At 52.4% G+C, this 27,112-nt stretch overlaps 2 protein-coding genes across 3 annotated transcripts in view; one reads left to right on the top strand and one right to left on the bottom strand.

The window, feature by feature from the left end:
• Nucleotides 1–5,118, top strand: part of NGEF (neuronal guanine nucleotide exchange factor) — a 69,200-nt gene extending 64,082 nt beyond the window's left edge. For both annotated transcript variants that reach the window (XM_045481748.1, XM_045481749.1), the window contains 6 exons: nt 413–502; nt 1,535–1,698; nt 1,958–2,113; nt 2,716–2,795; nt 3,526–3,630; nt 4,148–5,118. In XM_045481748.1, the coding sequence (XP_045337704.1) occupies nt 413–502; nt 1,535–1,698; nt 1,958–2,113; nt 2,716–2,795; nt 3,526–3,630; nt 4,148–4,338 (786 nt within the window). In that variant the 3' untranslated portion in view covers nt 4,339–5,118. The remainder of the gene's footprint in view (nt 1–412; nt 503–1,534; nt 1,699–1,957; nt 2,114–2,715; nt 2,796–3,525; nt 3,631–4,147) is intronic.
• A 1,890-nt stretch (nt 5,119–7,008) lies between these two features.
• On the bottom strand, nt 7,009–14,289 carry SNORC (secondary ossification center associated regulator of chondrocyte maturation). The gene is made up of 4 exons (XM_045481759.1): nt 13,775–14,289; nt 13,258–13,420; nt 7,251–7,433; nt 7,009–7,169 (listed from the first exon to the last, which is right to left on the bottom strand). Exons 2-4 carry the CDS (start codon nt 13,328–13,330, stop codon nt 7,060–7,062), a joined length of 366 nt encoding a protein of 121 aa, XP_045337715.1. The 5' UTR covers nt 13,331–13,420; nt 13,775–14,289; the 3' UTR covers nt 7,009–7,059.
• Nucleotides 14,290–27,112: the final 12,823 nt, after the last annotated feature.

Below are 27,112 nucleotides of genomic sequence, written 5' to 3'. Positions count from 1 at the left end.
GGGAATCTGCACCCCCTCCCCCCGCCCCGTCCCACAGTGTGTGACAGATCCTGTCTCCCCACACCCCGGCGAACCCGGAGGTGACCAGTCTAACTTTTCCAGTCTGGCAGATGAGAATGGGCACCTTGCTGTTTTGTTTTCTTAGGTGACATGACAGGTCAGGCATCATTTTATGTGTGCTCTGGAGTGTCCTTTCTAGCAGGGACAAGACGCTAACTTTCTCCCCCAGAACCGAGAGCCGCAGCCACAGCCTGACAGGCTTTCCCGCTGGCCTTTGTTGCAGGAGGTGCTGGCCAGCCAGTCTCCGCTGCAGGCAGCGTCTGCTCACCCTCGGGGGCCTGAGCGGGCCAAAGGCAGTGGCGGGGGAGCGGCTGGCTGCAGGTGGCCTCACGTGTCCCCCTTCTTCTGCCAGGTGGTAAAAGCATGCAACGAGGGTGTCAGGAAAATGAGCCGCACGGAGCAGATGATCAGCATTCAGAAGAAGATGGAGTTTAAGATCAAGGTGAACCTGTGCCCGTCCGTGTGTCCCCGCCCAGCCGGGCTGGCCTGGTCGAACTCAGTGATTGGCCACCCTTGGGTCTCAGTTCGGTGTCACCTTCATTGAGGTCTCTTGACACCCCTAGCTGGCCCTAAGAGCCCCCTGTGACCAGGCCATCACATTGGCCTGCACTTACCTTCTGAGAGATGGTGTGCAAGGACCCTGGAGCCACCCACTCTCATTTCTTGTCCGTGTGACCTGGAGCAGTTAGTTGACATGAAGCACGTGACAGGGACCATTCCAAGGATTCTTAAACCGGGGGAAACTGAAAATCTGACAGCAGTTACCAATCTGCCCCAACTTTACGTAAAGCTTCAGGCATTAGTGTGCCCCAAGGGTCCCAGGGGCCTGGGTTTCTGGTGACGTGGTCACATGAGCACACACTGAGGGTCCCTGAGGTCATGCCATGTTTAGGAGGTGAGCCCCAGGTGAGGACGCAGACGTGGCCTTCTGGGCTCCTGCCGTATCTCCACCTGCTGGGCCGACCACCGCCAGGGACCCGTCCCCGAGCCATGCAGTGGGGACCTGCAGACCTGGCCTCCTTGCCCCAGGGGACCCAGTTCTCCTCTCCCCTGTGACCTTGGCTCCCTTTCTGATTCCGCATCACACGGGCTGAGCCTGGTAGGGAACGACGACCCTCACACAGGTACAGACACAAGTCCCCATAGACACAAGCACATATACACAGAAGCACACACAGACACATGCACAACAGCAAATGCACAGCTACACACAGGCACAGATACACATACACAGCCACATACGTGTCCATGGGAGCGTGCACCCTTGTGCACGTGCACACACACACACACACACACACACACACACGCTGCCCTTCCTACATTTGCCCAGGACTGCTCCTTCCCCTCAACCCCCCATTGCAGCACCCCCAAGCTGTCCCTCGGGTTAGGACTCCACCGAGGCCCAGGGGGACCTCGGGGGAGTACAGGGCGGGGGGGGGCACAGCTGTTCTGACGCCACCCCCCACCCACCCAGTCGGTGCCCATCATCTCCCACTCCCGCTGGCTGCTGAAGCAGGGCGAGCTGCGGCAGATGGCGGGCCCCAAGACATCCCGAACCCTGCGGACCAAGAAACTCTTCCGGGAAATTTACCTCTTCCTCTTCAACGACCTGCTGGTGATCTGCCGGCAGATTCCTGGGTAAGCAGTGAGGTTGCTGCCGCTGCGGAGCAGGAGCAACAGCAGCGGAGGATGAGGCTTAACTGGCCTGGGGGCCACGGTGGGGCGGTGGGAGGAGGAAGTCTCGGGGTGAGAGGGACCCGTGTTGACATCCAGGGCTTCCAGAATGAGGAGAGGCGTGGCCAAACGGTGGGGCCAGCAGGACTGGCAGGGTGGTTCCCTGGGACCCTGGGGCCTCCTGGGGGCCGGCACCCTCAACCCTGCCCCCCTCGGTCCCCAGAGACAAGTACCAAGTGTTTGACTCGGCCCCGAGAGGCCTCCTCCGCGTGGAGGAGCTGGAGGACCAGGGCCAGACGCTGGCCAACGTGTTCATCCTGCGGCTGCTGGAGAATGCGGACGACCGGGAGGCCACCTACATGCTGAAGGCGACCTCGCAGTGAGTGCCCAGCACCACCGGCCCCGGCCCCAGCCCCGGCCCCACGGCACCTCCGTGCCTCCTTCCCTGGCGGACCAGGGCTCTGGTTCAGCGCATGCTTCGTGGCCCCCTGGCCGCCCAGGCCCCAAGGGCAGGGCTTCTGTCGGGGGTGCGTGTGTGTGCCCTCTGGGGCCCGGACCCTGGAAGGGCCTTTTCTGATGAGACGTAGAAGCCTCGGGCCAGGCTGACCAGTGCACCACATCCCTGGACAGCCCCGGGGCCATCTCATCACCCCGGCGCTTGTCCCCGCCAGAGCTCACAGGCCACCCCACCCATCTCCGTCCAGCTCCCACCATCCGGACGGGGACAACGACATGTCTGAGAGCTTCCGGTTTCCGGGGTGCCTTTGGGGGTGTCCGGGAGGGCTCTCCCTCACCAGCTGACATTCAGGTGTGTCGGGGAGAGTCTACAGGACTCCCCCGTGCCTCTGCCCGGATTCTGCCCACCCCCCCCAACTCCCGAGCTGTCCTGCTGTGGCCTCGTGGGATGCTTGGGCACCAAGCTCCCCGGGGGGAGGAAGGGCGGTCGCTCTGTGTTTCCGGCAGTCGTCCTCTGTGTCCCAGGAGTGAGATGAAGCGTTGGATGACCTCGCTGGCCCCCAACCGGAGAACCAAGTTTGTTTCCTTCACTTCTCGGCTGCTGGGTGAGTGCCCTCAGGGAGGAGGCTGCCTGCTGGGTGGGGCAGGCAAGGGCAGGTGAGGACGGATGAGGGCAGGTGAGGGGCAGGCATTCTCCACATTCCTGGTGGGGCAGTGCTTACCAGCCCCCAGAGGCCAGCTCAGCTTCCCCGGCCCAGAGGGCCTGTGTGTGAGCTGCGAGCTTAGTACCCTCATGGTGGACATCGGGCTGCCTGAGCTTTGCAAACGTTTGTGTGCTTAGTGAAGAGATAAGTCACTGAGTCTTAAGTGACAGGCACCACCAGGAAACGAAAGGAATCTGGGCCCAGAAGACAAATGCCAGTGATCTTTTTGGGGTTGCCCGCTCTCTGAAAACCTTATAAAATATAAAAGGGTGCCCGTGCACCTGCCTCACAGAGCAGCTCCTAGCCCTGCCTGTGCTCGCCGAGTCCGGGCCTCCCAAACTGCGGCCAACACGTCAGGTCCAGGGAGTGCCTTCTCAAGTCCAAAATCAGACCCCCTCCCAGCCCGTCCGGCCCTTTACCCATATACTGTTTTTCTCCAGAGCCCCTGGCCATCTTAGTCACGTTTTCTCTGCAGCCAAACTCTCCTCTCCCTCAGACAGACCCTTTCCGGGTGCTCTGTTACAGGCAGGCCTGCCCTGCTACCGACGGGGGGTGTCCGGGGTTTGCTGGGTCCCGAGCAGGGCGGGTGACGTGGTGACGAGGACGTGCCACCTCCCCGTCCTCCCCTCAGACTGCCCTCAGGTCCAGTGCGTGCACCCGTATGTGGCCCAGCAGCCAGACGAGCTGACCCTGGAGTTGGCCGACATCCTGAACATCCTGGAAAAGACGGAAGACGGTGAGGGCTGGGGGTCTGGGTGCATCTCCCACTCGTGCCGCTCCCACCCCCGGGACTCTGCACCAGCCTGAGGGATAAGGTGGGGGTGTCTACACCCCGTGTGCAGAAGCAGATGTCATGAGGCCGGGGCTCAGAGACAGGCTGCCCAACAGAGTGATGGTGGCATTCCAGACACCAGGTGGTCAGCTTAGGTACCTCTCCCTTGGGGGGCGTCCCTGGGGTCTCCTGGCCTCACATTGGGCAGCCGACAGTTGCCGAGGGCTCGGGAATGGGTTTCAAAGTCAATATATTTGGGACACCCCGTGGCACCCTAGGACCACGTTCCCCAGGAGGGGGTCAGGGCAGTGCTCTCCCAGCTTATGGGGAGACAGACCCAAACTCCCTGTCTCCGGCAGGGGTTCGTCGAGCAGGTGTCCTCTGGAGGGGCCAACCGGACTCCCTGGCCGGGCTGGGGGCTCAGCCCTCAGCTCTCACCCCCACAAGAGCTGCTTACCCTCCCCGACCCCTCTCTACACAGGGTGGATCTTTGGCGAGCGTCTGCATGACCAGGAGAGAGGCTGGTTCCCCAGCTCCATGACTGAGGAGATCCTGAATCCCAAGATCCGGTCCCAGAACCTCAAAGAATGTTTCCGTGTCCACAAGATGGACGACCCTCAGCGCAGCCAGAATAAGGACCGCAGGAAGCTGGGCAGTCGAAATCGGCAATGACACCCGGCCCCGGTCGCCAGCCTGGGGGAAGGACGTGGGCGGTCTGGAGCAGCGCCTCGGGGCAGGCAGCCCCCGACAGATGGTGGAGGGCTCTGGGGGACGGCAAGCGCCTCGCGCGGGAGTCACCCCCGCCCCTCCCCCTGCCACGTGCGTCGCGGCCCCCTTGCTTGCAAACGGGAGAAGGGGTGCCTACGTCCTTCCTCTGCTGCATTTGTAAACGAGAAAGTGTATTTTCAACAGTATTATGCCACCTGTCCCTCTTGTCTCTCAGAGGGGGCGGAGGTGCATCGGCCCCTCCCCAGGCGCTGGAGGAAGCCCCAGACCGGGGGTGTCCCTGGCCGAGGGCAGGGTGGAAGGACTGTCGTGACCGCCTGCACATGTCCTTCTCTCCCCTGGAAGCCATCGGAATCCTCCGTGCGTGCGTGCAGATGGCCCGCCCTTGCCTGAGCTTGCTGAGCAGCCCTTGGTCTCCAATTCAAAGGACCAAGAGACCAAATGCCTCTGTCCTCCCCTCCCCAAGCCTCCGCCAGCCTCTGGCTGCACGGCCAGGCCCTGCTTCACGGCAGGCCTACCAGAGCTTGGCCGAGGGCCCACGCCACCTCTGGCTCCCTGACAAGCTGGATGTAACTTGTGTCTTCTGGCCCCTTCAGGAGCCCAGGTGTTGTAAGGAATGAATTGGTCACTGCATCCTGTATCGGTTTTGGTTCCGAGAAAAGCAAATATCATTTTTGGCTGCATTAAAAGAAGCATCATGTATAAAATAAAGGAGGTGAAGGTCTACTCTTTATTGCCTTGCTGCACACGGGAATGAGGTGTTTGGTTCTGGGCAGGGAGAGAAGAACTCCTTTCAAGGCTAACGGAGGAGGCAGGTCCTGAAGAAAGGGGTTGAGATGGCTTCCAGGATAAGGAAAAGCAGCCAGGGTTAGGATCTCAGAATGGAAGGAGATTTGGGGCTCCACCTATGGAAGGATTCCAGAAACAGAAGAGGCAATTTGAGGGAGTCAGGGACACCCTTCTGCCGCAGTGGAACAGAGCGAGAAACGAGAACTCGTGTTTGGAAAACCGCGGTGGGACTGAGTTATCAGTGGGTGGTGGTCCCACAGGATGTCTAACACCAGGCATGGGGCTGAGGCTTCATACCTCGGGCACTGCTTCCCACTTTTGGTGCTAGCAAGTTCCCCCAAAGGCTGCAGCTCCTCCCCCAGCCCAGGTAACCCTCACAGATACCCCAGCCCCACTCCTGGTTCTGTCCCGGAGTGTGGCGGGCCTGGAATCTGACCCTGCCCAGCCCTACCTGGGACCACACTCTTTCTGCCGGGATGCACTCTGCTCCGTGCCAGAACAGGCCTTTTGTTAGAAGCCCGGGATTTGGGTCAAGTGGGACTTCGTAGCCTTTTTCCCACAGGCCACAGCATGGCTCTTGGCATTCTTGAGAGCTCAGACCCTTTGAGACTTGGATGGATTTCTGAGGATGCAGACGTGCAACAGTCTGGCTCAACAGTGACGGACTGATGCTCGTGGGGCCTCTGTTACACCCCCAGGGGGAAGACCCCCACTCAAGGCCCCCAAGAGTGGGCAGAGGGGGAGAGGGGCCATTCCTGAGCCCTGTGCTGCTCTTGGGGGCGGGGACCTTGGGGCAAAGGGGAGGGAGTGACCCTTGGTTCTGGCCCTTGTCCAGTTTATCTTTTTGAAGCATGCTGATTTGGATCATCTGTGCCGACTAGGGCTTTGGTTACGAGGTTGTGTGCGATGAAGTCATGTAAACTGCTGCATGAAAGCTGGTCGGTTTTACAACAGTCCTTTATAATAGAAGCAGAAACTTTTAACCCTGCGTGTGTTTTGAGCGAGTGCTCATCTGGAGTATCCAGGAGGGGGAGGACACTGGTCTTAGCTGGAGCAGGCGTGGTCGGGAGCTCAGGGAAGCCAATGAAGCCAAAAGAGTTGCTACAAAGAGCAGAGAAAGAAGAGGACGGACAGCTTCCCTCCACCGGCACCACGCACAGCCCGCCCAGGGCCCTGGCTATCAAACCATCCCGGGGTGCGCAGACGGCCCCTCCTCCGGGCCTCCAGTCTTCTATTTCACTCCAAAGGGACGCAGTTCTGGCTTCTTCCCTGCTGTGCTCCGAGCAGCTCAGCCTCTATTTTAAATCTCCTTCTAAATTATAAAAGCTAGGTTTCCCAGGAAGCACGGAAAACGACGTGACCAAGAACTGAGGGCCGGGGCCAAGCTGCCGGGAGGAGGGAGGCAGCCTGGGGCTGCGGTGGGTCTGGGAACCGGGTTGCTCCTGCGGCTCCCTGGGGCGGAGGGGTTCCTGGGGACGCTGGCGGGGCGGGTCTGGAGCTCCGCAGATGGGGCCCGGCTGGCCAGATCGGGCCCCAAAATAATCCAGCCTTGGGCTGGGAGCCCCGACGGCTCGGCCCCCTCTCCTGCGCCCGCGGCCACGCTTGAGTCTGAGCGGGAGCGCAGGGGGCGGGCCCCGGGCACTTCTCGGGACAGGGGCTGGGACGGGAGGGGGTGTGGGGACCGGGGCTGTGCTGGGGGGCGGGGGACCCCACGCGAGCACTCGCGGTTCCTGCTGGCGGCCCCGCGCGCACGTGGTGCGAGTCGTCGCCCGCCCTGCTCGCCCCCACGCGGACGCGCGGACACACTCGAGACACCGGGGCGCCACCGAGGGTAGAGCCGAGTCGCGCCGCGGCGAGGGCGCGGCCCCTTTATTCGCTTCAGGAGGCGGAAAACTTTCTCAGCGCGACGACCACGAGCGCCAGCACCACGCAGGTGGCCAGCAGGGCGGCGATGACGATGGCCGCGATGGCGCCGGGCCCCAGCGAGCCTGCGGAGGACGGAGGGCGGCAGGTCAGCCCCGCGGCCCCCGCCGCGCCCGCGCCCCCGCCCCCGCCCGGCCCGCGCCTACCGCCACCCTGGTCCAGACGCTCCCGCGCCGTGCTGTCCTCGGGGCTCGGCGCGGCGGTGGGGGCCGGGGGCCCGGTGGCCTCGGGCTCCCGGGCGGGGCTGGTGCTCTCCACGGGGTCTTCTCCCGACGGCAGCTCGGCGGGCTCGTTCCACAGGGTGGGCGCGGGCTCCTGCGGGCCCTCGGCTGCAAGGCCAAGGACAGGCGCTCAGGCGCTGAGGCCCTGGGGCGCTGGGGCGCAGGCGGCGGGGCCGACGGGGACGTGGCCCCGCGCGGTTAACCGGCCGCGGAGGTGGCGCTGTGTGCGGGACTGCGGGGTGGGCGCTGCACTGGCCCTCCCGGAGGGCTTATTGCGGCCGGGCTGCAGTGAAGACAGACCCGGAGGTGGAGGAGGGGAGTAAGGGCACCAACGGGTTCTCTCGGCAGACGGCCTGAGGAGCCTGAGCCCGCAGCAGGGGCACTTCACCTCTCCCAGCACAGACTGCGGTCCCTCATCCGAACTGCAGGGCCCTGCAGGCCTGGGTGAGATGACACTGGCGAGGGGTCCCCTTCCCCTGCGAGGCAGGCAGGGTCCGCCTTCGCCCTGGAGAAGAGGCCGGGGAGATGAGGCAACTCTCCTTGCAGGAACCAGGGTCCCTGCCTCCCCAGAGCCCCACGAGGCTACTGTTGCAGGAGGTGGGGAGGGGAGGCAAACTCCACAGCCCAGGAGCAGTCAGACCTGCGCCCCCTCCCTTGTCCTCACTCGGGCAGAGCCGTGCAGCCCGCAGGCCTCGGGGCCCGGCGCCCACACACGCCCCGTGTCCCAAGGCTGAAACCCCAAGGGGCTCTAGATCTTGAGAAAGTGTGATGCCAGCATATTGCTGCTTCCAGAGGGGTGCGCAGGGGTGTCTGTGGTCAGGGTAAGGGAAGCCCCAAGAAAAGGGAGCTGCTCCCCTGTCCCCACACAAGCTGGGGCTCAGTCAGCACATCAATCCCTGTGCAGTGTTTTCTGCAGGAGCCTTTCTCTGCTCATGGGGTGGGAGTTAGCAAGGTGTGGAGGACCTGGCAGGCCCAGGGAGCAGGGCAGGCTGAGACTCAGAGGCCTGGGTGCTAGCCCCAGCCCCATATCCCCACCTCCGCTATGCCAATTGCGCTCCCCTCCCCACCAAGGGTCCTGGTCTGAGGAGCCCCACGGCACTTCCCGAACCCTGGGCCCACATCCGTCCTTCCCCGACAGGAGGCCCCAGCGCCCAGTTTAACGGTCAAGACCAGAATGGCCGGCAGTCTCCACGCCCTGGGGGGGCTTTGGCAGGGTCAGGGCTCGCCAGCGCCTAATCTCGATTGCGACCCAGGGATGCCCAGCTCCCACATCGTCCTTAGAGAGGGTAGTGCGGGCAGCACGGCACCACCTCGTGGACTCCAGCTGCTCCGTGGCCTAGTAGCCTGGAACGGTCGTATCCCTGCTTCAGAGCTGAGGAAACCCAGGCTCAGGCGGGCACTGCGCGGGGTGCTGCCGGGAGCGGGAAGCCCCCCGGAGGATGCAACAACTGGATGCAATTCCCAGGGGTAAGCCAGGGAGGTTGTGGAGTTAACGCAGCCCCAGCCACCCACCCGCAGGTCCCTGGGGCACCGGTTCCTCTACAGGCGTCACCCCTGAGAACTCCCTCCGGCACAGACGGGCCAGAGCCAAGCTGCTTACAGACTAGCCGGCTTCCAGAGGGGGGCTGCTCTGGGTCTTTCCTGCTAACAGTGCCCACCTGGGGCAAATCGCGAGGAGACATCCGCCAAGCCCAAATTCAGGGCCAGTCTTAAATTAACTGTGCTTTCTAAAACATCCAGGTCAGGAAAGACAAAGAAAGGTTGAGGAACTGTTCCAAGTAAGAGACTAAGGATGTGAGAATGCAGCACGTATGCCTGGATAAGGGCACCCCGGGCTCCACTGGGGAAGTGTGAATATGTAGCTTAGATAACAGAGCTGTATCGATGTCCGTGTCGTTTTCTTTTTTTTTTAATTTTTTTTTTTCAACGTTTATTTATTTTTGGGACAGAGAGAGACAGAGCATGAACGGGGGAGGGGCAGAGAGAGAGGGAGACACAGACTCGGAAACAGGCTCCGGGCTCTGAGCCATCAGCCCAGAGCCCGACGCGGGGCTCGAACTCACGGACCGCGAGATCGTGACCTGGCTGCAGTCGGACGCTTAACCGACTGCGCCACCCAGGCGCCCCGATGTCCGTGTCTTATCTTGAGTAACTGACCGGTCATGTGAGAAAATATCCTTGTTCTTAGAAGCATTTCGGGGCAGAAAGGCATGACATCTACAACTTACTCTAGACTGGTCAGCATTCAGATTGGGGGTGGGGGCGGGGTCAGACAGACAGGAAGAGCAACTATGGCAAAAGTGAATCTAAGCAGAGTGTACCAGAGCTCGCTGGATGATCCTTGCAAATTTGCTGTCAACTTAAAATCTTTCCCCCAACTGTACAAGACTCCCCAAGACGCCCTGTCCCTGCAGCCTCTCCCAGGCCTGGGCTGGGTCAGTTCTGAGGCTCAGCCTGCAGACCGGGACCACTGTCCTATTCCCCAGGGGTTGGTTACCCCAGCCAGCATCCCTGTCCAGAAAACAGCCCTGGCAAGGAGCCCTCCTGGGGGCAGAAGGTCCCTGGCACCCAGTGTAGGGGAAGCTTCCCACCTGAAGGACCTGAGGCTGAACCGCAGTGCCCATGTCTGGGGGCACCCCCGGCCTCCCACCAGCTGCAAAGACCACACTGTGCAGAGTGGGGAAGCAACCCTGCTGGGCGTCCTCTGTCACTGCCTGGGAGGGCAGGGGTCTGCAAGCCTCTTAGCTGCTATGGAAAGTGCCAGGCCCCCGGACATGCTTGCCTCAGGCTCCCGGGGGCTAGGCCAAAGAAAAATGCCCACCCCTTAGGCCCTGAAGTGTGGGGCTCACAGAATGCCTATCTTCCCAGATAAACAGACAAACCACTGGCCCTCACTTGCTCTCCATACACCGGCGACAGGGAAGCCACCACAGGGCTACTGGGGACCAGGCCCAGCCAACCTGGGTGGCATCTGGGGATTCAGCTGCCTGGAGTAGGCCCAGGTAAGCATCTACTTCTGCTCTCTGCCAGAGCTCAGAAGCCATCTCTGGAGGAGAGTGGGCCCTCAGAGCAGGGCAGTTGGGGACACACCCAGGCCTTCTCCCCTTCTGCTCCCAGTAACCCAGCCCTACTCTGTGGCTCCCCACAGAAGCCTGGATTCTCCTTGCCAGACACACTGGCCCAGGCCGCCTCATCCCTGCTGCGTGTACCCCCCTCCAACCCCTCCTCCGACACTCAACCAGTCCCTGACACTTTAGGGGGTTTGGAACCCATGGGTTTCCAAATCAAGAGGGCTGGGTCCGTCACGTCACCCCGGGACCCCAGCAGGCTGACTCTGCTCCCCTCTCCCCGACTTCACTTCCCAGTCTGTGAAATGGGGGTTGGGCCATGCCTCTCGTGGCCTCCACAAGTTGTAACTGTGCTGTCATTGCCATCACCAGCTGCCGCCTTGGCCCCCGGGGCCCTCCGGCCAGACACGGGCCGGGCAGATCTGTGTGCTGTCCGTTTGCCGCAGCTGACCATCATGGGAGACCCCCAAAGGCTGGCCCAGGGCTCACCTGCACCCAAATATCCAGTGTCCCAAAGGCCTGCCAGCTCCCTGCAAGCCCAGGGGGGTGGCCCAGCAGCGTACACAGCCCAGAACTGCAACCTGGACTCGGCCACCAGCCTTCCGGCAAAGGAAGTACAGCTGCCGGAAGGGGCCAAAGCATTTTCTTAGGCGCACCTACCTGTCTCTGTATTTTCTCAACTTGCTGTAGTAAAAGGGAAAAACAACGTTTAAAGGCAATAAGCCCCTTTGCCCCCAGATCTATGTTGGGGGAGCCATAAACAGAAGAAGTTGTCAGGGAGTTTGCCAGCAGGAGGCCCCGTCTGCAGACAAGCGAAGATGAGGGAAAGCAAGACGGGCAGAGGGCCCTGCGTGAACAAAGACATGAGCCCACGGGCACGGAAGGTGAGCTGAGAACCCCACGGGGGACCTGCGAGGACATCTAAGCTCCAAAGGCCAGAGTTAGCAATGTCCTGCGACTCTGACCAAGGAAACCAGGACAAGTAAGGGGCCTGGGGACACTGCCAAGGGCACCGCCTCCACCGCCCTGCCTTTCGGTAAATAGGTTTGTTTAACACTCACTCTGACCACTGGGCCCCGAGGCCAGGCACCCGTGCTCACAGACAGCCTTTGTGCCAGCCATGAAGGGCCTTTTCATCCCTGGCCTGGCCTCCCGCCTGCTCAACCTGGGCTGCTCCCCCTACCCAGTAGCGGCAGCCACAGGCAACCAACACGGAGGACGGAGGACGGAGGACGGCAGGCAGGGCCCGCAGCTCAGCCACGGGGCCACTCCTTCCCTGCCTGCCTGCCTGCCTGCCACAGGACCCCAGCCCACCGAGCAAAGGGCAGGGGGCCTGCTGGGCCCTATACACACCTGCTCAGAGCTTCTGGCCCAAAGTGGGGTAGCCGAGAGGCTCCCAAACATCCTCCCTCCCCAAACGGCAGGAAGAATGACAGCCGGCCAAAACCCCAAAGACTCCGGGGTGGAGCTGGCCTGCCTGTTCTCGGTAGGACACGTGGAGGGAGGTGAGGCCGGGTGAGGCCCCAGAGATGCCAAACACGTCCCCAAACATTCCTGTGGCAGTGGACAAAGCCCACCCACCCAGGCTGTGTATGCAGTCTGATCCAGGGCCTCTGGCCAGCATCCTGGGCTGGGAGAGCTGGCTACTCTGGAAACAAGAAACTGGACAGGAGCTCCCCAGACGGTCCCAGAGCCTGGGCAGGCAGGCGCCAGCACCTTCACCCCTACCCACTTTGACCACCAGGCAGGGCTGGGGTGGGGGGTGGGGGATCTGCAAGGACCAGTCCCAAGCACCAGAGGTTCTTCCTAGGACGTCTAGAGGGGCCTGCATGCCCACAGGCAATTTGCCATCACCCTCTTCTTCCTGGCGTGTGTGCCTGAGTGTGGCTGTCCCACCGGGCCTCATGTCCCCCAGTAACTCTCCCCAGGGCCATGCTCATGTGGCTGGCATCCAGCTGCCACTCCTATAGATGCACAGACATTCCCCCCAAAGTCGGTGCTGCAGAGAAGGTCTCCGGGGGTCTCTCCTCCCACTCATTCCTCTAGCCCCAGGACCACCCCCAACAAGGGCCCTGAAATATTTCTCCTGTGGCCCACCTTACAGCCAACAGAGAAAGACCGTCCGTGAACTACCTGGGCTTTTTCTCTCTCAGGCTTTGAAGCTGGCCCGGGACAGCCCTTCCCAGCAGAGGGCCCTAGAGCCATGCCCAGGACCGGGCCTGAGGTCCAGCCAGCCTGCCACCCTGAGCCTGGTGGGACCTTCCTTCTCACTGAATCCCACACCCAGCCGTTTTGACCTAAGTACAGAGCCCAAGTCCAGTGTCCTCATCATGGTTTTGCCAAGGAGTCTCAGGCTCTGTGCTCTTTCTGGAATTTTTCCCGGGCTGAGACTAGTACCTGGGTCTTCACTCTGAAAGGACATTTCAGAAAGCCAGCAGAGAAGGGCTTGCAGGGTTGAAACGTAAAACGGCAGGGCTCTGTGGTTTTCTGTCTAGGAGCCTGGCGCCTCTGGTCCCTCGGCCGCTTGCCCTGTGCCTAGTGCCCTTTCCTGACTGGAAGCCTTCAGATTTTAGCATGCTGGGGTACCCCCATGTCCCCCCAGGCAGCTAACGTCCCTGGCCCTGCTGCTTAAATTGCCCTCCTGCTTCGGGGGCCATCGTCCCCACGGCTAACAACTCCCAGGACATCAACGCGGCTCCTGGCGGCCTGTCTCCCAGGAGCCTTCCAAAGAACCACCCCAAATGGCGGTTCCACCTTCTGTGAGGGAAGGGCTCCTTCTGCCCGGTGGGCCGTGGAGAATCTGGCTCTAGGTGCTTCTTGGCCCCGGGTGGCTGGTGGCAGCAGAGTTGAGGGAGCACCCTTACCTGTGAGTACTGCAGGGGCCAGGACCCCGGACAGGAGCAGCAGCACCATGCGTAGGGCCAGACAGAATCCCATCCTGGCCCGTGAGCGAGTGCAGCTGGAGAGCAGGATGCAGGAGGACGGAGCTAGTTAACTTCAGAGCGGCGGGAAAGAGGTATCAAAGGGCTGGGAAGGGTTTTCATCAATGCAAACTCTGTCCTCCTGGGACACCGTGCCCGCCCCCCACACATTAGCGTGTACGCGCACGCGCGCGCGCGCACACACACACACACACACACACACACACACAGCAAAGCTTACAGAACTGACTGCTTTCCTGAACTCCAGAGTAGCCCCACCCTGAGAGAGGGAAAGAAAGAGGAAGTTGCTCTCTTTCCCTGTCTCCTCTCTCTCCCCCACTTTGCCCCCCTTTCTCTCTCTCTCTCTCTCTCTCTCACACACACACACACACACACACACACACACACACGGCCACTGGAAGTAAGAGATTCTCAAACTTCAGTATGCAAAAAGACTCACCCGGGGAACTTGGAAAATGCAGATGCCTCCAGCACTCCGTATCAGAAGGTCATGGGTGGGCCCTGGGATCTGCATTTCAGTGCCTGCGGCTCTGGCTCTGGACACGGAAGCCCAGGCAGTCTGCTCACCTTGGGGCGCTCAGTGCCTGGTGGGGAGAGCGCTCAAGAGAGCTTGTTAAAGAAGCACTTTTAAAACAGTCTCAATCCAAACCCTCAGCAGTTCGAGTCTCTTTCCAGAAAACCTCATGTCATTAAACACCTTGTGTTCCTTCTTGCTCTCTGTTCTCCCAGGTGCCTGAAGCTGGAAATGCCACCTGTGTGCTCCAGACATGAGTGCCTAGCCTGGGGCTGGTGCAGAACTTCAGCCCCACCACCCACTGCCTCCCCCAACAACTCCAGGGATATTAAAAAGTAGGTCCACTTTAAAGGGTCCAAACCAACCCTGACTCCACTGCCTCCCCAGTCCTGCTGTCAGTGGAACCCCAGCGTCCGGCCTTCCAGATGTCCCAGCCACAGAATTAAAAGTCATCAGGGGCACCTGGGTGGCTCAGTCGGTTAAGCGTCCGACTTCGGCTCAGGTCATGAGCTCACGGTCCGTGGGTTCGAGCCCCGCGTCGGGCTCTGTGCTGACAGCTCAGAGCCTGGAGCCTGTTTCAGATTCTGTGTCTCCCTCTTCCTCTGACCCTCCCCTGTTCATGCTCTGTCTCTCTCTGTCTCAAAAATAAATAAATGTTAAAAAAAATTAAAAAAGTCATCAAAGGTTTCTCTCTCCCTTACTCATGAGAAACCATACCCAGCACCCCTTATCTCATACCCTTCATGCTTTCCACTCGCTGTTAAAAAAGCCACCCTAAATAAAGGCTTGCTTTGGCCCTGCTTACAGTGTTCCAGTCCATTGGCCTTGACTATGTTCCTCCAACACAGCAAACGTGGTCCTGCCTCAGGGCCTTTGCACTTGCTGTCCCCTCTCACAGGAAGTCCCTCCACTCATTATGTGGCTACCTCCTCATCGCCATTCAGGTCTCAGCTCTGGTCAGTCAACCTCCCATCTACCCATCACATCACTTAATTCCTTCTTAGCACTTACATTTACATGACACTCTCATTTCTTTTGCTTTTTTTTGTTAGTAATTTTTTAAGGAATAACATACATACTGTGAAATGCACAAATCTTAGGTTTACAGCTTGTGGAGCTTTTATTCATATATACACCAGTGGAAACACCATCCAAATCAATACAGAACATTTCGAGCACACCAGCAGGATCCTTCCTGCCTCTACCCCATCAATACCACCAAAGCACGATTCTATCACCAAAGATGAGTTTTGTCTACTCTCGAACTTCAAACAAATGGGATAGAAACTCTTATATCTGGCTTTTTTGTTGAACATTCTGTGAGTTTCATCCATACATTGCTGCATGTAGCAGCAGCTCACTCGCTTTTATTGAATAGTATTCAATTATCTAAATATGTCACAACTTTTTCATTTTAAATGTTTATATTTGAGAGAGAGAGCATGAGCAGGGGAGGGGCAGAGAGAGAGGGAGACACAGAATCCGAAACAGGCTCCAGGCTCCGAGCCGTCAGCACAGAGCCTGACGTGGGGCTCGAACTCCAAACTGCGAGATCATGACTCGAGCTGAAGTCGGACACCAAACTGACTAAGCCACCCAGGTGTCCCAATATGTCACAACTTTTAACCTTTCTTTTATCCATGTGGCCATTTAGGTGATTTCCAGGTCTGAACTTTCATGAATACAGCTCCTATGGATAGTCTTACACATGTCTTTTCATGAACGTATACTTGAACTTCTCTTGGTTGTAAATCTAACGATAGAATTGCCAGGTCAGAGGGTAGGTATGATGTTTAGCTCCTGTAGATGTTTCTGACCAGGATTCCAAAGTGTTCGTTCCAATGGACCATATCCTTGTTCCACACTTTGCCACACCTGGTGGCGTTGCCAGCCTTTTTTTTTTTTTTTTTAATTTCTAGCCAAGCTGTAGGTATGTAGTGGTGTCTCATTGTGATTGCATTTCCATGACTGACACAGTTGAGCACCCTTTCATATTTATGGACCAAAGGAATATCCTCTTTTGTGAATGATCTGCTCAATTTTCTTTGACCATTTATTAGGGTGGTCTATCTTTCTACATTTATTTTTGTTTTGTGTGTTGTGTATCAAGATAAAAATTCTTTGTCAGATATAGGTAATGGTGCTTCTAGATGAAGTGCTTATTGGCTGTCTATCCCTACCCTGTGACTGTAAATCCCAGGACAACAGGGACTGTGTTTTGTTCCCCAATGCACTTCCAAAGCCTAGCGCCACCATGCCCAGCATGCAACAGGAGCTCAGTATTTGGATTCAACCGGTTGGGATTTCTGGGAGTTAACTTTGAGCATCTTCTCATTTGTTTATTCATTTGTTTGTGTTGCTGTTTTGCTCCCAGTCTCCTATCTTCAACTTTCTGTGCCCTGAAATGTAACGTAACAACATAATGTAGTCAGATCCCCAAATTACATTCTGAGACTTCCTTACTAAGCGGACTTCCATTTAGCATCTACCAATGGGAGGCACTGCTATGAGATGCAAGCGGGGTGAGGAAAAATGATTCTTTCTGTTCAGGTTTTTTTTAAATGTTTATTATTTGGGGTAGGGGGGCAGAAAGGGAGAGAGAGAATCCCAAGCAGGCTCTGTGCTGACAGCACAGAGTTTGATCCCACCACCCCAGGATCATGACCTGAGCCAAAATCAAGAATCAGACACTCAACCGGCAGCCACCCAGGCACCCCTGTTCAGATTTCTGACAGCGACCCTGGCTATAGCAGCATTGGCTGTAAGAACATCAGGGACTAAGGGCCAGGTGGTGGGGGCTTCAGGGGCAGCCACATGAAGTTGGACATACAGGCTCTGGGTCCTTGCCAGGTAGCTGAAATCCAGCCCCAGCCATGTGCTGTGGCCTCTGAGTAATCTCTCTCCAGCCCTGGCTGATGTCAGTTGCCTAGCTGCAGTTGTCTGTTTATAAGTAATCTTCCCTTCTCTCTTTTGCTCCTTCAGTCCTTTAGACATCCTTATAACATATCCCTGCATTAAATCTCTTCTGTTTGAAATACCTAGAGTGAACTCTGTTTCCAAGTCAGACACTGACCAGTACAAAGCTTTGCACCTGGAGTGGTCCTGAGAAACAGGCCCTCAAAGATGTGTTTCTGCATTTAGTTCACCACCATGTTTGAGCTTGAATTCAGGGAAGACCTCACTGCCAGTAGAAAATTAGATCTGGTAACATATGCCATGCCGTATGTTAAGATTTGTAGTCGTTTTGGGGCACCTGGGTGGCTCAGCCAGTTGAACGTCTGGCTTCGGCTCAGGTCATGATCTCACAGTTCCTGAGTTAGAGCCCCACACAGGGCTCACTGCTGTCAGCGTGGAGCCCGCTTGGATCTTCTGCCCACCTCTCTCTGCCCCTCCCCCGGGCAAGCTCTCTCTCTCAAACACTAACAAAACAAAACAAAAAAGACTTACAGTTGTTTTGCATGAAGTGCCTATTGAAGACAAGGCTCAAAAGACCAAGTTTAGATGCTACACTTGATGTTTATAATGGTGATGATGATCAACAGGAGAGTGAAATGAATTGGCTACTTTTTATTGTATTGTGTACTCACAGAAAACAACAAGTTCAGGCCTTAACTTTGAAAGCCAAGTCATGATCAGAGAACTAGAGCACTTCTATGGCAGTCTTAAAAAAATATCTCAATTCGTGGAGATACAGGGCATAACTGGCTACAAATCAGGCCCCAAATTTCATGAGTTGCAGAATTACAATCTAAAATTCACAGCCATGCCAGTTCTCTTAGGTGAAACCTATGCACTGATTGAAAAGGAGTGAGACCTTGAGATTTGAAATGGGGATATTTGGGTAGACTCAAACAAATCTGAGTCTCTTCCACTCACAAACCCTCAGGCCTCCCTTGCAGAAACAGCAGACTCCTTAGAGAAAATGGCTAATTCCAAATCTGCGAAAGGAAATGTAGGTGATGAGCCTAAAACATCTCATGCCAGAGAAAGTACTCAAAAAATGATGGGGATACAGCAAAGGGACCCAAAAGCCAACTTGGAAGGGCACCAAATGGACAATCTGCATGAAAAAATAGTATCAGGGGGCGCCTGGGTGGCGCAGTCGGTTAAGCGTCCGACTTCAGCCAGGTCACGATCTCGCGGTCCGTGAGGTCGAGCCCCGCGTCAGGCTCTGGGCTGACGGCTCAGAGCCTGGAGCCTGTTTCCGATTCTGTGTCTCCCTCTCTCTCTGCCCCTCCCCCATTCATGCTCTGTCTCTCTCTGTCCGAAAAATAAACGTTGAAAAAAAAAAAAAAGAAAAAGAAAAAATAGTATCAGATTATAATCTATAGTGTGTGCACATGCCGTGTGAGTGTGTGTGTGTGTGTGTGCACGCAAAACTCTTCCTTTTGGCAGAGTGCTAATAAATATAAAAGTAAAGCTTGGGAAGTATTAATTGTTCAAGAATCAATGGCTAGTAAAAGTAGTGGATAAAAGTTTGAGAGGAAATGGGTATTTACAAAGTCTCAAAGTATCTCCCATTTAAAAAAAAAAAAAAAAAAAAAGTCCAGGACGCCTGGGTGGCACAGTTGGTTGGGCATCCGACTTCAGCTCAGGTCACGGTCTCATGGTTTGTGAGTTCAGGCCCCACGTCGGGCTCTTCACTGACAGGTCAGAGGCTGGAGCCTGCTTCAGATTCTGTGTCTCCCTCTCTCTCTGCTCCTCCCCCGCCCCTCAAAAATAAATAAACATTAAAAAAAAAATCCTATAGTGGAGAAACCTCGCAGACACCACCTTAATCAAGTGATTAAAATTAAATCACCAGTAATGGCTGAAACCAACATCATGGTACTCATGATAGGATACATCGAGGACATAACATCAACTGCTGTATTATTCCTAATTGCACAATCTCAATCAAATCCTGAGAAAACACCAGACAAACACAAATTGAGGATGTTCTACAAAATAATTGTACTGCACCTTTAAGATGTGTCAAGATATGAAAGACAAAGACAGACAGAGGAACCGTCACTCAAGAACATGACCTCTAAACACAAAAGTGATCATGGATGGCATCCTGTACCTTTTTATTTTTTCTTTATAGAAGATATTAGCAGAACAGTTGGAAAATATGATCTGGATATTAATAACATATCATTTATCTCCTAACTTTAATTAGACTGTGGTTACAAAAGAAAATGTCCTGAGGTGCCTGGGTGGCTCAGTTGGTTAAGCACTTGACTCTTGATTTAGGCTCAGGTCATAATCTCATGGGTTCATGAGATCAAACCCCGCATCAGGCTCTGCACTGACAGCGCAGGGCCTGCTTAGGATTCTTTCTCTCCCTCTGTCTCTGCCCCTCTGCTCATGTACATGCTCTAAAACTAAATAAGTAAACTTTAAAAAAAATTATTTAAAAAGAAAAAAAAATGTCCTTGTTTCAAGGAATCATGCCCTGAAACGGGTAAGAGGTAAAGGGACATAACGCCTGCAGTTTACTTCCAAATGGTTCGTAAAATGATAGTTACTGACAGTCATTATTGACTATAGTTATCAAGAAAAACTGGTAAAGGAGATGTGATGTTAACAGTTGAGAGTGAAAGTCATGTTGGAGTTCTTTCTACTGGTCTTGCAAGTTTATAAATCTGAAATTATTCAAAATAAAGTCCCCCTTCCCCCCCAAAGTCACTATTTATCAATGACAAATGCAATAATAGGACCTAGACAATGACCACTGAGGAATGTTAAAACTGCTACGTGAATGGTCAATATAATGGGTCAACTTGGCAGCAGTGGAACCAACTGAATTTCAACATGAGAAAAATGGAAAACCAGACACTGGTACCAGCCTATGTGACTGATAAGATGCCACCAATGTACATCCTGTCAACAACTCAGTATTCTTGGCGGGGAGGGGGGGGGGATCTGAATGTAGTCAAGCCTCTCGATTGGACTCCTAATTTACAGAAAATGTGACAGATGAACAGATTGACACTATAAAGAGGCTCCTTACTGAATCCAAAATATGAGATGTTCTATGGAGAAATGATCCAGTTTCTTTAACTTTTTTTTTTAATGAATAGATATAGGATTTTTTTTTCGTTTCATTTTTTTCATTTATTCCAGTAAGTAGTCAGTAATCAAGATGTTCTTTTTTTTTTTTTTTTTAATTTTTTTAACGTTTATTTATTTTTGAGACAGAGAGACAGAGCATGAACGGGGGAGGGTCAGAGAGAGAGGGAGACACAGAATCTGAAACAGGCTCCAGGCTCTGAGCTGTCAGCACAGAGCCCAACGTGGGGCTTGAACTCACGGACTGCAAGATCATGACCTGAGCCGAAGTCGGACGCTTAACCAACTGATCAACCCAGGCGCCCCAGTAATCAAGACATTCTTAAGTTTAAGATTAGTTCACAGTGCAAACCCCAAAACATAGATAAAAACAGCAGTTTTTATTCTGATTACAAGTACAACATTCTCTATAGATAATTTGAAAAATAAAAATCAACTGAAATCCTATCATCTCAAGATAACCTTTATTGGTATTCCTTTCCTGTTTTTTATTTTATACAATTCCTTTTAACTTATGTAATTGTATAATGTGTATATTTAAAATTGCTTATATATCTATTTTAACTTAAAATTGCCAATGACTATTCTACTGAAAAAAATAATTCAATGAGTTAAAATGTGTATTATATTGAATACATAGTATCTTTTCCTGCTTTCTCATTTAATATTATATTGTCATCATTTAGGCAAATATTAAAATATTTTAATTTTTTTAAATTTTATTTAGTTTACATCCAAATTAGTTAGTATATAGTACATTAATGACTTTGGGAGTAGATTCCTTAGTGCCCCTTACCCACTTAGCCCATCCCCCCCTCACATACCCCCTCCTGTAACCCTCTGTGTTTTCCATATTTATGAGTCTCTTGTTTTGTCCCCTCCCTGTTTTTATATTTTTGTTTCCCTTATGTTTATCTGTTTTGTCTCTCATATGATACTTGTCTTTCTCTAACTTTGCTTAGCATAATACCCTCTGGTTCCATCCACATAGTTGCAAATGGCAAGATTTCATTCTTTTTGATTGCCGAGTAATACTCCATTGTATATATATACACCACATCTTCTTTATCCATTCATCCATCGATGGACATTTGGGCTCTTTCCATACTTTGGCTATTGTTGATAGTGCTGCTATAAACACGGGGGTGCATGTGTCCCTTTGAAACAGCACAACTGTATCCCTTGGATAAATGCCTAGTAGTGCAATTGCTGGGTCGTAGGGTAATTCTATTTTTAATTTTCTGAGGAACCTCCATACTTTTTTCCACAGTGGCTGCACCAGCATGCATTCCCACCAACTTCTTATTTTGAGGAGGAACCGGATTGCAACCAAATGCAAATCCTTGGACTTCATTTTGATTTTGATTCAAACTTTTGTTAAAACACACCTTTAAGACAATCTGAGAAAATCACATATGGACTGGGTTTGGATATTTTATCAACATTGCTAACATGATAATTGCATGTAGTCTGTCTTTTTTTTTCTTAAGGCATCCTTATCTGTTACCGTGCACACTAAAATGTTTGAGTGACATATCTAGAGTTTGTCTTAAAATAGTCTAAGGAAAAAAACAGGTGAAATAATTAAAACAAAATTGGCAAAATATCAATTGTTGAAGCTGGGTTATGTTAGGTAGGAGTTTGTTACACTAGTTGCTATAACCGTGTCCCCCAAAATTCACATGTTGAAGCCCTAACCCTCTAGTGATGGTGCTTGGAAATGGGGCTTTTGGGGAGTGATTAGGGTTAGAGTAGGTCATGAGGGTGGGGCCCTGATAATGGAAAAGAAAGATGATTTTTAAAAGATCAAAAGATGATAAAGGGTTAGTATCCAAAATGCATAAAGAACTGATATGCAGAAGACACGAACAGACATTTCTCTAAAGATGACACCCAGATGGCCAACAGACACATGAAACGATGCTCAACATCACTCAGCATTAGGGAAATGAGAATCACCTCACACCTATCAGAATGGCTAAAATCAACAACACAAGAAACAGCAGGTGTTGGTGAGGATGTGGAGAAAACACTCATGCACGGTTGATGGGATTGCAAACTGGTGCAGCCACTATGGCAAACGGTATGGAGTTTCCTCAAAAAGTTAAAAATAGAACTATCCTATGATCCAGGAATTGCAGTACTGGGTATTTAGCCAAAGAACACAAAAGAACTAATTCAAAGGTATACATGAACCCCTATATTTACAGCAGCATTATCTAGCCAAACTATAAAAGCATCCCAAGTGTCCATCAACAAATGGATGGATAAAGGAGATACGCACACGCACACAACCTTCTTTATGCAAAAGAATGAAATCTTGCCATCTGCAATGACATGGATGGAGCTAGAGAGCATGACGCTAAGGGAAGTAAGTCAGAGAAAGACAAATACCATATGATTTCACCTACATGTAGAATTTAAGAAACAAAACAAAAAAGAAACAGAACAAATGAGCCAAGAAAAAAAGAGAGACACAAACCAAGAAACAGACTCTTAACCAGAGAACTGATGGTCACCAGAAGGGAGATGGATGGGGGGGGGGGGGGATGAGTGAAGTAGGTGAAGGGAATTAACAGTACGCTTACCAGGATGAGCACTGAGTAATGTATGGAATTGTTAAATCACTATACTGTCCACCTGAAATTAATACAACACTGCATGTTAGCTATACTGGAATTAGAGTAAAAATCTTAAAAAATTCTTCTTTATATACATGAAACATCTAAAGATGGATATAAGAAAAAAAAGAGTCAGGAAATGTCTCTGCCACCCAAGGACACAGCAAGAAGATGCCTGTCTGCAAACCAGGAAAAGGGCCCTCACCAGACACAGAATCTGCTGGCACTCAGATCGTGGGGCCTTCCCAGACACTTCTAAGACACGAGTCTACTTCTATGTATGTTTGAAATTTCATTAAAAAGAAAACCTGAACTTGGGGGGAAAAGCTAATCAAAGACAAAAGTTGCAATGACCTCTGGACTATTAAGGACTCAAACCCCTCAGGAATGAAGGTTCAGGTCACCCCACCAGCTGAGGGGCTGGTGGAGGGCAAAAGGAACATAGAACAGGTAGGAAGGAAAGAAGTTGTATAAATATCAGCCACCGTCTCATGAGCTGGTACAGAAACAAGAACTGTAGCAGCTTTGTATATTTTATTCCTTACTTTTTGTAGGTGGGATTACCCTCTTCTCAAGATGTTTACTTTTTTTTTTTAAAAGATCTTATTTTTAAGTAACCTCTATACCTAATGTGGGGCTTGAACTCACAACCCCAAGACCAAGAGTCATGTGCTCCACCAACTGAGCCAATTAGGTGCCCCCTTCCTAGCTTCTTTTACATATATGTTTGTAGATATAAGCCAATTTTTCTATTTTTCCATGTTCTCTCTCACACGCGCGCACGCACACACACACACACGATCCAGGTGAGATCGTAAGTGGAGAGGCATTGGTATCACCTACAAATGGACAGAATGACTCATGGGATCACTGGATACTGTGTTAAGGGTTTCCCTACAAATTACCGGTTTTTCAGTAACCTTACCTTTTCCCATTTTTGCTACCAACCTTTTCAACTCCAGGTTGGTTTTTTTTTTTTCCCCCTCATTTTTTTTGATTGAATAGTTAAGGTGGTTTCTATTTCATAATGGGACCCTAACCTGCTTAAGGCTTAATTTCGTATTACTAAAGACAGAAAATCAGTTAAGTGTGCCCTATATGAGGCTTACCACACTTGCATTTCAACTTGGGTCTGCTTCAGGAAAACTGTAAAGGGTGCTTATCATGCATCATCCAGGACCCACACTGAAACACAAGTGCTAAATCAGAAAATACCCTGGGTCAGCAGTATGCTGCAAGGCAAGCATGTACAGATGTACACACAGGTCATACATACTCCAGAGATTGGAGATGAATGAAACCTCAGCTAAGCAATGGTCTCCAAACTTCCCATTCAGAACTTAAAAACAGGGGTGCCTGTGTGGCTCAGTCAGTTAAGCATCCAATTTCGGCTCAGGTCATAATCTCGCAGTTCATGATTTCAAGCCCCGCGTCGGGCTCTGTGTTGACAGCCCAGAGCATGGATCCTGCTTCAGGTTCTGTGTCTCCCTCTCTCTCTTCCCCTCCTCTGCTCACACTCTGTCTCTCTCTTAAAAATAAGTAAATACTCAAAAAAAAAAAAAAAAAAAAAAAAAAAAAGAAGGAAGAAGAACTTAAAAAAATAATTTCCAATGCTGGGTCCCACTCCAAACTAGAAACTCTGGGTTCACGGAACTCAAGGACCGATTTTTGCTTCCAAGTTCCACAGATAACCTGGTGCCAGCTAATATACAGCCCCCTAGAACCCATGACACATTGCCTCCTTGAAGGCTTCTTTGCACTAATTTTACGATATCCAAAAAAAGTGGATATCCCATGCCCCCTACTTGATATGCTTTACTGAACCTACATGAGCCCACAAACTCCTTTCTCCCTTGCAAAATGGCCCACAAATGGTAGGCATCCAGCATTTATGCACTGGGCACCGTAATACGCTCTTGTATTGTAACTTATTAGTCCCAACTACTTGACAGTTCCCATTTCACGGATGGGGGGGGGGTGGGGAAAAACCTTGCCCAAAGGAGGTGGTGGTAGGACCAACATTCAAATCTGACAGCTCGACTCTAGGACCTCCATTCCCGAAACTACTTGCAGGTTCATTCCACAGAGTACCTTTAAAAAAAACCCACCCAAAAACGCAGACTCTGGGTAGAACTGGGAGATTCTGGACACAACAAGGCTGGGCCTTTGGAAACTGCTCTGGGTTCCCAGCTCTGCACAAGAATGGAAACCAGAGCCTGTTCTGAGCCTGCTCATTAGAAAAGATGGAGGTCCTCAGTCCAGAGGCCAAACTGGTTTATGTGCACCAACTACCCCAAACTTGTGCAACTTCAAAAGAGAACACTAGAGCATATTACTGTCAGAGACTGCTAACCGCCAATGCAATATCCATTCTCCCCAGGGCTTAGAAACAGAACTCCAGTGGCACTTCGGGTGGCAGCACACTCAACTGAAAGCCCCAAATTTCCAGCCTTTCTTGCAACTAACTTTAGTCATGTGTTTACATTCCTGACAGGTTAAGATTTTAAAAAAGCTCCTTATTGGGGGCTAGAAGCAGGGAGGTGTGCTTCTTTTGCTTCCACTCACTCCTTTCCTCCTGCCTGGAATATGGGCTTGATGACTGGTGCTCTAGCAGTCACCTTGGACCACGAGTGACTGTGAGTATGTAAGCCACAATCAGGATGGTGAAACAAAAGAACCCAGGTCCCTGAGCAACATGCCAGCCTTGGATTGATGACCTCCAGATTTCACTTGAGAAACCACCTTGTTTCACTTTGCTTTTTGTCTCCTCTTATATGCAACCGAACTTCATACTGACCCACTGACAATTTTCAGGACTGCTTCTCCAAGAAACTCAAAAGAAAAAGTAATTTTCGGTCAAGGAATGTTATTCTACCACCGTACTCGAGTGAACAATCTTTGAGAAATGATGGCTCTGCTTAATACCCCCTGAACTGAACTCAGTGTTGGTGCTATTTTGAGTCTTGTCCTCACGAGGTCATCACTTTGCCAGCAATGACAGGGGGGCAGTGATAGATTTTAGGCTGCAGAGGAGTAATGAAGGAAAGAGCCCACTTCTCTTCCCTTGCTTCCAGCAGCTATGTGCTGTTCCTCCCGTACAGTGAACCATAGCTATGCTGTTTTAGTTGCAAAACATTCCCACTGATGAACCCCTGGAGGGAAACTCTCCTCTCAAAGGTTCCCGGTCTAGAACTGGGAACTACTAGAACTACCACAAGCTGTACGGGTTCATCATTCCCAGGACATCCGGTGACACCCCTCAAATAAACCCCACACATCTGGCTGCTTCAAGGTCCCAGGCTCCCCACGATCTCAGCAAGCACCGCAGTTTCCTCACCAGGAACTGCCTGCGCTCAAGCAGGGCCAAATCCATCTCCAGAGCTGGGCTATTTCTTTTCGCTCCAAGAAACCCATCGACTGGGAGGCCAACTTCCATCTGGAATGTGCTCTTGGTTGTAAGTTACAACCTATTTGGAATGTGCACGCCTGAGGCTCTTGTGAGGGAATTCTACTTCCCACACTGGAAGCACAAGAGAGAAACGGGTTCATTTCACAGAAGCATTTCTGTCATACAGGTTTTTTATTTTTATTAGTAACACAGAGAGGGCATTTTGTATAAATTTCAATTTCTTAATCTGATCAGTTTAAAGAAAGTGTATAAAAGGACACACACACCACTATGTTACATATTTATACAGTGGTTGCCTAAAAGAAAGGTAAGTGAGATAAAGCCAGGAGTGCTATTACCTATCCTAAAATTAAAAAGTAATCCCCCAACTTAGAGCTAATGAAGAGTTAAAATTCCTTGATGTAGATGCATAACTCATCGTATGCAGAAAACTCTCCCAAATGGCAACATCGCCCACCCCACATGCTCTCCTACGATGTGACCTTACCACATCGCTCAACAAGGATGGGGAGAGTCCCATGTTCCCAGCCCGTTGAATCTGGATGGGTGTGCACGGGCTTTGCCAGAATAAAAGTACCACAGAAGTGACATTACGGAACTTCTGAGTTTAGGTCAGAAAAGGTGATGCGGCCTCTGCTTGGTTCTCCTCGGGGTGGGTGGGAGCCAGGTGCCACCTAAGCCCACCCACCCTGAGGATACTGTGAAAAGGAATATATGGTTCCTCCAGCCGTGAACCCAGCTGAGCTCCCAGCCAACAACCAGAATCAACTGCCAGCCACACTGAGTGATCTGTCTTGGCCTGCCAACCTAATCGAAGCTCCCTAGGATTGTCCCAGCTGACATCTTACCGCGATCAGAGGAGACCCCATGTGAGAACCGCCCAGCTAAGCCCTTCCCCCAAATTGTGACTCTTAAAATTGCCAACAAAATGAGGGGGTTATTGTAAATAAGTTTGAGGTAAGTTGTTATGCAGCAACAGTAACGAGAACACCAACTACCTGGGGGGGAAAGTCTCCATAATAAAACTGTCTTGTCTGGGTATGTTTTTTAAACATCCAAATTAAAATAAGTAAAAGCAAACCACGTACAAAACAAATACTTTAAAACTCAGAAAGAGTTACATTAATTTGCAAATAAGTTTACAGGAAGGGATATAATGTGGTGGTTGGAAGGGAGTGA

This window comes from Leopardus geoffroyi, chromosome C1 (genome assembly GCF_018350155.1).
Source record: "Leopardus geoffroyi isolate Oge1 chromosome C1, O.geoffroyi_Oge1_pat1.0, whole genome shotgun sequence".
Lineage (NCBI taxonomy): Eukaryota > Metazoa > Chordata > Mammalia > Carnivora > Felidae > Leopardus > Leopardus geoffroyi.
This window is presented reverse-complemented; position numbering and strand designations above follow the sequence as displayed.